At 63.2% G+C, this 9,058-nt stretch overlaps 1 protein-coding gene across 1 annotated transcript; it reads right to left on the bottom strand.

Moving 5' to 3' along the window:
• Positions 1 to 1,150: 1,150 nt before the first annotated feature.
• On the bottom strand, positions 1,151 to 7,954 carry SIGIRR (single Ig and TIR domain containing). Its single transcript, XM_075163685.1, has 11 exons — positions 7,602 to 7,954; positions 6,510 to 6,580; positions 4,346 to 4,483; positions 3,849 to 4,035; positions 3,622 to 3,752; positions 3,286 to 3,426; positions 3,015 to 3,158; positions 2,835 to 2,937; positions 2,606 to 2,756; positions 1,881 to 2,061; positions 1,151 to 1,730 (listed from the first exon to the last, which is right to left on the bottom strand). Exons 3-11 carry the CDS (start codon positions 4,350 to 4,352, stop codon positions 1,528 to 1,530), a joined length of 1,248 nt encoding a protein of 415 aa, XP_075019786.1. The 5' UTR covers positions 4,353 to 4,483; positions 6,510 to 6,580; positions 7,602 to 7,954; the 3' UTR covers positions 1,151 to 1,527.
• Positions 7,955 to 9,058: the final 1,104 nt, after the last annotated feature.

Genomic DNA, 9,058 nt, shown 5'->3' with positions numbered 1-9,058 from the left:
ATCCCAGCTCCCCAAATCCCGGCGCACCAGGGGTTGGGGGGTGCCGGTGCTGCCACGCCGGTGCAGGGCGCGCTGTGGGTTGCACATGCTCTGCCCTGGCTGGGTGGTGACGGAGCTTTGCATAGCTCAAGGGGTTTATGGCAGGTATGAAGTGGCTTCCCAAATTTTTATGGGGTTGGCACCGCAGCCGTAAGGAGCTGGGAAGCGGCGTCGGCGACGCGGTGCTGAGACCCGCCCTTTGCCGGGGATCGGGGGGGCTGTGATTGAGGCTGCCCATGCCCTCGCTGCGAGAAGCCGGGGGATCTCTGAGCCATGCCGTCCCCATCCGTACACCCCCTGCGGTCTGTCCCTGTGCAGGCAGAGCCGCCGCTGCTGCTCCTTCCCAGCTGCTCTGCTCGGGGCTGGGCCTGGCCGGTGCTGCGTAAGCAGGATTCGGGCAGGGCCAGCCGGCTTGTGTCTGCTGGGCGGCGTCTCCCCGCGGGGTGGGGAGATGCCCTCGGTGCCCGGCGCGGCTGGCGCAGGTGAGGGCAGTGGGTCCAAAGCTCTCCCTGCCGCGGTGGCGGCCAGGCTGGGGCGCGCGGGTGGGCTGCGGGGTGGCTTCGGTCTGCTGGTGGGTTTGGGGCTGGGTGGGGAGACCCTGCGCTTGGGGGGCACTGCGCGCCCCGTTTGGGAAATGAGGTAGAGTAGGTACAGGGGGTGGGAGGGCAGGGGAGACCGGGTGGCGCTGCCAGGAGGGGCCGCGTCCAGGGCTGGTGTGGCCTCCCTGGCGTGCCGGGACCCGGCGCGGTCCAGGCTGGGGTGTTACGGTACGTTTGCCTCCCCAGCTTTCCGTGTACAAACTCCCCAAGCCCTGTGTATTCCCAAAATAAAGGCCTTGAATGATGCCTGCTTGCCCCTGTGCTTGGCCGGCACGCGGGAGCCGAGGAGAGCACCCCGCGGAACGCCGGCATGCGGGAGAGCTCACCCTGCGGTGCCACCCCACTCGCCGCGTCTGGGCTTTGCTCCGCGTCAGCATGGCAGGGACGCCAGCGCGGGGGTGGGATGCGGCACAGTGCTGCTCGTGGTGGGGAGAGACCCACCGGTGGCACCCGCATCCCCGCAGATGGACGAGACCCACTTGGAGCAGCAGCATTTTATTGCCACAGGGGTTTCCACGGGACAGAGGGTGCTGCAGCCGCTCCTGTGGGGCATTTCCCAGCCCCTGGGCCACTGGGATTGGGGCACGTTGCTTCTCGGAGAGCATTACCCATCCCAACGCCTGTCCATCATGCAGGAAAAATGTTCCTGCTACCCATGGCGAGGGAGGGGGCCCAGCACCCAAGGGTGCCCAGGCACTACGGGCAGGGGTGTCCTCTAGTGATGGTTTTCCACCACAGAGCGTGCTGCCAGAAGGAGCCAGCTCCTGTCTTTCCAAGGGAGACCTTGGCTTTCGTCCCATCATAAAGCCTGGGTTCCTCTGGCCATGATCTGGGTCGGTGCGGCCCTGCGGGGAAGGGGGATGCCACCTTTGCTGGCCGGCGGCCCCTCTCAGATGTCATCCTCCGTCACCAGGCAGTAGAAGTCCGTGCGGGCGCCGTAGTTGCGCGATCCCAGGTCTGAGACATCGAGCTCGGGTCTCTGGCCGTCTCTCAGCTGTGTCTCCTCCGTCGCACCAGCAGCTGAAGCCATGGGAGTGCCGAGGCCGCCAATGCGGGGAGGTGGGGGGCTTCTGAAAACGCACCCTCGGAGGCCTGGAAGGAGCGGGGAGATGGTTTTAGGCGGTGGGGAAGAGGCTAAACCCAGCCCGCCTGCCACAGGAGGGTGAAGCAAAGCCCAGAGATGACCTCCAGTGCACATCTGTCCCCCCCAAGAGAAGAAGCTGTCCCCTAGGGGATAAGGACCTGTACCGAGGTCCCCATCTGGGTGGAGGTCTCCACCGCTGTCCAGGTAGCTGCTGTGCAGGATCAGCATGGGGTCCTTGTCCTCCTGCAGCTGGGTCTGCGGGTCGCCCATGGTCCCCTGGAAGGACACCTTGCGGGGCAGGGCCAGGCACAGCGCCTTCCAGAAGTCCGATGACGGGGTCTGCGTGAGGCAGGGAGGAGATGAGCTGCGTCAGGGCAACCACGAAGCCAAGCCTGGCCCCGCACGGGGCTGGGGAAGGCTTTGTGGGGCTCGGCTCACTCTTCCCAGCGCTGGGAGCTCAGCCAAGGCGAGGGCTGTGCTCCCGGCATGGCAGCGCGCCCGCACGCCAGTGGAGAAACCGGCCCAACCTGCTGAAATGCTCCCGAGGGCTCCAGCTCCCAGCCTGGCCCTGAAATGGCCACAGCAGCCACGGGCCAAAGCTTCGCCCTGAGAGTTGAGGCTTCACGCTGGTGCCTCGGCTGGGAGACCCCAGAGTGGCATGGGGCTCCTGATCGCGCAAGTTTGGGGAGCGAGCACCCAGATCTGGGGCTGTTTCTGTTGTCTTTTAGAGGCAATTTTAAAAACACGAGTGCCCCAACCTGCTTTTCAGGAGCACTGAAGCGCATGGAGCAGCCCCGGAGCATCACGGGGAAGCTGACACAGAATGGGGCACGGGGGATGGAAATGGGGGTGCCAGTGGGACAGGGTCCTGCTCAGCTCTCACCATGGAGCCAGCTCGCCACACCAGCAAGGTCACCGCGCTCCGGTGCTGCTTCAGCAGGCTGATGGCAGGGTGGGCGATCTCCCGGTACTGGCTCTCGAAGACGATGAAGATGGGTTTCTTGGAAAGCTCCAGCAGCCTCCAAAGCCCTTCCCTGTGAGACAGGTGTGTGGCAGGAGGGCGAAGGACCCGCCGGCTCCTCACCCCGGGAGCAGGCAGGAGCCGCTCCTACCTGAAGCTGGTGTTGCACCAGTCTTGCTCCAGGTACGCGATGGAGAGGACCACAATGAGACGCCGGCACCGGCTGACATTCATGATCAGGTCGGCTGACGGCTCTGCAGGCAAAGGGAGTTCAAGCCCCCAGGTGCCGGTGTCTCTCCTCTGCCCGACCCCACACGGGTCCGGTGCCTACCTGAGTTGGGCAGGATGGTTTGCTCGTCCAGGAAGAGCTTGTAGCCGTAGCGGTTCTCCAGCTGCGGCTTCACGATGAAGTGGACAAACTTTCGGTCATCCGGGGCGGTGGCGTGGGAGACGTAGGCGTCGTACAGCTTCCCATCTGGGGAGAGCCATGGGAAAAGGGGGGTGTAATGCCGGGGAGGGCTCTGCTCGTCGGCGAGCCCCTGGCCCGGGGGAGGCTTTTCCCAAGGGGGGCACCACCTCTGTGCCCTTCTCCGGCGGCTCACCGTTGATCTCCAGTTCGCCGTAGTGGTTCCGGTACCAGAGGAGCACGCTCAGGCGGCATCGGACGTAGAGCCCGGCCAGGAGCACCAGGAGCGCCAGGACCAGGAGGGCTGCCAGCACTGCGGGCACGTGCCCTGCCGCCTCTGCAAGGACAGGGAAGGGCACGGTGAGCCTGGCCAGTGGCTCCTGGCCCAGGTTTTCTGGGTTTGGTGTAGGTTTGTGCCGCGATACACTGCCCTGGGAGAGGTAGTGATGATCCCCATGGGGCTGCCATTCCTGCCCTACGCAAGCGGGTCCTCCTTGGAGGTGTCCCCTCTCTGCCCCCAGCATGTCCCTACCCACTCGCCGCAGGGTGAAGGTGGCCGTGGCGTTGCTGACCCAGCAGGCGAACACCCCAAAGTCAGCATCGTGTGTGAGGTTGAGCTGCAGGACGCTGGTGAGAAGCCGCTCCGAGGCATTTTGGGCAAACCTGGGGGGAGATAAGGCCACCGTAGGTTGGGCCATGTGGCGACCCACTCAGACAGACAGACGGACGGATGGACATGCCCCAGGGTGGGCTCCTTACCAGGTGGTGTCCTGGCTGCTCTCGCTGCCCAGCCACTGCCCGTCTTTGGTCCAGGCAGGGACGGGCTCACAGCGCTCGGTGGCCGCCCAGCGCACGGTGCAGTTCAGCGTCATCTGAGTCCCCAGCACCAGCTCCAGCGTCTCGTTGGCAGCCGGGACGAGGATTTCGGGGGGCATGCTGCAAAGGTCTGGGGGCACAGTGGGAAGGGGGTTTTGGATGGGAAAGCTGATCCAGCTCCCAGCTGGGCAGGCAACTATCGTAGCCATCCCAGCTTCTCCAGAAAAACAAGCTCTGCCGCGGGGGTCTGGCAGCGAGCGGTGCTTGCAGCTGTTTTGCAACAGGCTGAGCCAGTTTTCAGGGCTGGGATGGACCCTCACCCACCCTACGAGAAAAGCCGGAGCAGCGAGCCGGACCCCCTGCCGTGCCTGCGAGCGAGGGGTCCTTCCCAGCTGAAAACAGCTGGGAAAACAGGTGAAAGTTTTGATTTTGCAGCCTACCTGCCATGGTGTGCTCAGGAGATATGCGGGGGAGCTGCCGGCATCACCAGCGGGCCAGCCGCAACAGGAGGGTGGCCACGGCACGGCGTCTTCCGGGGGGACAAAGTCCACCTGCCACCACCGCAGGGCAGGCTGGGCCTGGAATAGATCAGAAATGGCTCCGTGAGCGCTGGCTGCTCCAGGCCGGGCAGGCACAGGGAGTGCCCTGGCAATCCCCATCGCTTCCTGCAGCGATTTGGGTCTGGGGGCAACAGGTGCCGCTCTGGGGTAAAGCTAAAGCCATGTCCCGGCCATGGCTTGGTGGCCACTGTGTCACCTGCCCTCCCTGCGCAGCGCCGACTTGCAGCCTGGCTTTCCCAACCGCGAATTTATGGGTGGGAGGTGATTAATGACCAACCGGGAGCTGCAGGATGTTAAAAACATGGCCAGTGAGGGGAAACGAGCCACGGTCATAGCTCAGCTGCGGGGCATGCAACACCTCCTCATGAAACCACGGCGAGCTGCCGCCGCGGCTGTATTTGGCAGGGCTCAGCAGGACCCTCTTCATCCTACCAACACCCTGTCTTGGCTGCAGTGCTGCTTCCAGCCTGACATGCCCATTGAAATCGCTAATTAAACAGCAGGGCGGTTTATTTATAGAAACACGGGCTTCCTATCTCGTGAGCTCTCGTAGCGTTGAGCTAAGCCAAGTGGGTGCAGCGCTCCCCTCGCGTTAGGAGGCTCGGCGCATTGCTACACTGCGGCCGTGCCCGGGGAGAGGCATAGCCGCACAACGTGCCACGCGTGCAGGCAAGCGGGGAGCACAAGGGGACTGGGGGGACTGGCTCTTGGCTGGCATCGCACAATCGGCGGCAATGCCACTGCAATAGCCCCGCGGGAAGAGGGGGCCCAGGGAGGACACCCCGCACCCCACCGATAAATCGCAGCGGTGGAAAGGGGCACTGGGAGGAAACAGCAAAGCAGAGCCTGGTGGTGGGATCGGGCTCCTCCATCCCCAAACACCCGCAGAGCCCCCGGCGCGGGCAGTGTGTCTGCTGGGGCCGGTGTGGGAGTAACAAGGACGTCACGTTGCAGGTGTTTCTGCAAGGCAGCATGATGTAAACACATCCAGCGTAACTGCAGGGGCCAGGAGGGATAAAAATCTCTCTCGGCTGCTCTCTGCCCCAGAGCTTCATCGCTCTCGGTTGCAAACTGGTTTTGGGTAACAGCAGGGCTGCCGAGGCTGGGCTCATCCCTGGAGAAACCACGTCTCTCTGCTGCCAGTGTGAAACGGGAAGGGGGGAGGTCTGCAGCGCTGCTCCGCCATGAACAGCGATGGAGGCACGTTGCTTCCCTTTGGCACAGCAGCCCTGGTGCTGGGCGTGGGGCGAAACTGTGGGTCAAGGTACGTGGGGACACTTATAACGTGTTCAGCTTGCGCAGCTGGAAAGCGATTTATACCCAAAGTATTAACTGGATTTCTCCGTGGCCAGGGACGGAAGAGCAAGGCATGGAGATGAGCCAGCCCATCCAGCTTTCACACGGGGAAGGGGATGGGAGATGCTACACCAGGGTGGCGTGGGGCTTTCTCTGCCTGGTGGGGATGCTCTGGCTCTGCTTGGTCCTGCCCGGATGGGTCGCTCGTAAATCATTTCACTCTGATGGTTGGAAATAAGGAAGCCCCAACAAGATGCAGACTGGCCGGAGAGCTCAGGGAGGCCGTAAATGCCTCCCCAGCCCCGTGGAGAGGCGCAGCTGGCCAGGGCCCCTTTGCTCTGGGGCGTGAAATGGCGGCGGACGCCCAAAGGGAGCTGGGTATCAGGGCTGCTGCCCGCAAGGGAGGGAGGAGCACAGGTTAACGGGCAGCACAGGTTAACGCTCCCATTTCCTACATCTTGGGGTTGGGGACACCCCGGTTTTGTAGCCCTCCAAGCACAGCAGAGGACCATGCGGCGGTAGGCGATGGTTGGGCTGCAGCATCCCCCCGAGCACGGCCACGGGGGAAGCGAGGCGGGCAGGGAGGCACGGCGGCACGGGAGCCGCAGGTCTGCGTACGCCGGAACAGTAAGCGGGGCCAGGGAGCCGGAGGAGAGCAGCAGGGCTTGTAGGGAGAGGGCGAAACCCTGCTGACCCCGGCCGAGATGGCATCGACGCGGAAAGGGAAGCGCAGGAGAGCTGCATTTACCTTGGGACCTTCCCCCGGTCGCAGGCTTCCTGCCAGTCGCCTCCCCTGTGTGCCGCTCGAGCCGACTGGACCTGCCAGATCAGTGCTTGTTTTTTCTCTCTCTTTTTTTTTTTTTAAATAATTTATTTATTTCCCCCCTCCCCGGTTCAGCCCCTGCCCTTCGCCAGGCTCTCCCGCCGCCCCAATCGCCGGGCGCCAGGCCTGCAGGAGGGGTTGGCCGTCCCTCCCTCCCGCTGCTCCACCTCCCGCTCCACCTGAACCTGTGGGGGAAAAAAAAAACAAACCTCTGGCTTTAGGGGAGGGGAAAAGAGGAAAAAAGGAGGGGGAAGGCAACCCACCCAGCCTGCTGGCCCAGCGGCCCTGGGGAGCAGGCGCACGCAGGTTGCACAGGGCTCCCGGGGCTAAGGAGGAACCCCCCCGGCTCTCCATGGCTGGAAAAGCCGATGGAGGTGTGGAGGCAAGAAGAAACCCGCACCCAGCACCTGTAATACCAGCTCCCTGAGCCACGGCGGCAGCCGGGGGCCTGCACTGGAGTGTGCCTGGGGGGTTTGGGGGGTCTGTGCCACGCAGCGCCGTGGGGAGAGCCCGGGGCAGAGCCTGCATTTTGAGGCCATGGTTTGCTGAGCACTGGCAAACTCGATACTCTCGGGCTTCGTTAAGGTGAGTTACTGATGGAGGGAGGTGTGGGGAGGCCGGGCGGCCGGCAGCTGTGCCCGTGTGTGTCTTGGGGTCTCCCGTCTGTTTCCTTCTCCTCCGTGACTTTAAAAGCCTCTTTGCAAGTTGAAACCCGTACCGCGGGGTGGCTCCTCTGGCTGCCGCTGGCCGCAGGGAACCGGGCCCAGCCGTGGCCGCTCGCAAACAGCAGGTGATGGCTTTTAATAATTACCGAGGAGGCAATTAGAGCCCTAGCACGCCCCAGGCACGGGCTGCATTCATAGCGGCGGCAACATCTGGCACTGCAACCGGCCTCGGCTGGCGTAAGAGAAACACGGACCTGACCTGCAGCCGCTGAGCAGCGAAAACATTGGCCAGCATGCGCTTTGGGGCCAAAAAGGGAAGAAAAGAGGCTAATTTCCACCTGCAAGGCCTCACCTCAAGCAGGATCAGAGGCTGGTGTCGGGGCACCTTTGCCGGGCTCGTCAGCAGCGGCTTTCACACCTCCCCGCTGAGGCTGGGGTGGGTGAGCAGCCGGCCAGGAAGGGCTCCTTCAGCTTTCCACAATCCCCAACTTGGAAAAAAGATGGCTCTAACGTCCCCTTTGCAAAACAAAACAAAACAAAACAAGGACCCCGCTCCAGGCGAGCGGTGCTGTGCAGCGAGGCGTGGTGTCGGACACAGCACTGTGCGGCTGGGATGGGGCAGGACAGGCGCCCCCGCCCTGAACAACCGGCCTCCTCCTCGCTGCCCTGCCCGGAGTGGTTTCGGTTCTAATTATTCATTTATTTTTATTTTTTTTACCAAATCCCTCTCGCGGCCCGGTTGAAGGGCCCGGGCCTGCGCTCCCGGTGTGCTCCCGCCTGCGCCCGCGGGCCGGCGCCCCGCTGTTTCCATGGCAACTGTGCGGGGCCGCCCGCGCGCGGTGCACGCCGGGTACTGCACGCCGCGGCACTACCGCTCCCAGCATGCCCCGCGCGGCGCCAAGATGGCGGCGCTGCCCCCAGCGAGCCGCAGCTGCCGGGGCCGGGGCCGGGCCGCCGCCGCACCGCCCGCCCCGCCCGCCCCGGGGAGCTGCCGGGCTTCACCGCGGGCGTGGGAACGGGGGCGCCGCGGGCTGATTAACGCCGGGTGAGCGCGGCGCCGGGGCCTCCCCCGCCCCCTGAGGGCAAAGCTTGGAGGCGAGGGAGACAAGCGCTGGCAAAGTGCACCAGTGTACAGCTGGTGCTCGTCCCGATAGGGCCTCTTCTCCCTGGGTGAAGTGTGTATATGTGGGGTTTTTATATATATCTACAAATACACACATAGGTACAGGTCACAGGTAGGTGTGTGGGCCCATTCACATGGAGAAACATCCTCCACTCCTAATCCTTATGGTTATTATGTAAAATATTGGTGCTGTTGACCTGTTGTGGGGGGGAAAAAAGGGATAGAGGGAACCCCGTTGGAGGGCTGGTGCTTTGGGAATGGCCCCGTGGTCCTGTGCCCTCCAGCGAGGCAGCGGTGTGCATGTTTAGGGTCGCAGCTATTTCAGCAGCTCTTTTGGGGAGGGCTTCTCTGTCGTCCACTTTGATGCTGCGGTCACTTTGATGCACAGGCCACGAAAGCCAGTGTAAACCAGTTGGCTTTGTGGGATGATAAAGGATCCCAAGGAACAAGCCCAGGTCCTGGGGATGGCGAGGGCGTGAGGAGGCTTGGTAGCAAATTGGGAGCTGATAAAACCTTTTTTGTCCATCAGAGTTATTCCTGTGGGTAGCAAGAAGGAGTGGAGGCAGTCTTGGTTGCAGTGGCAAAAGGACAAAACAAGCCGGAGGGCTGAGAGCATGGCTCCTTTCAGTTCCCTGCGAGGTAGTTATTTGCTTTCCATGCTCTTGGGAGTGAAGTTTTGAGGCTGA

Source organism: Calonectris borealis, chromosome 14 (genome assembly GCF_964195595.1).
Source record: "Calonectris borealis chromosome 14, bCalBor7.hap1.2, whole genome shotgun sequence".
In the NCBI taxonomy this organism is placed as follows: Eukaryota; Metazoa; Chordata; class Aves; order Procellariiformes; family Procellariidae; genus Calonectris; species Calonectris borealis.
The sequence above is the reverse complement of the archived record's forward strand: the minus strand, read 5'-3'. Positions and strand labels throughout refer to the sequence as shown.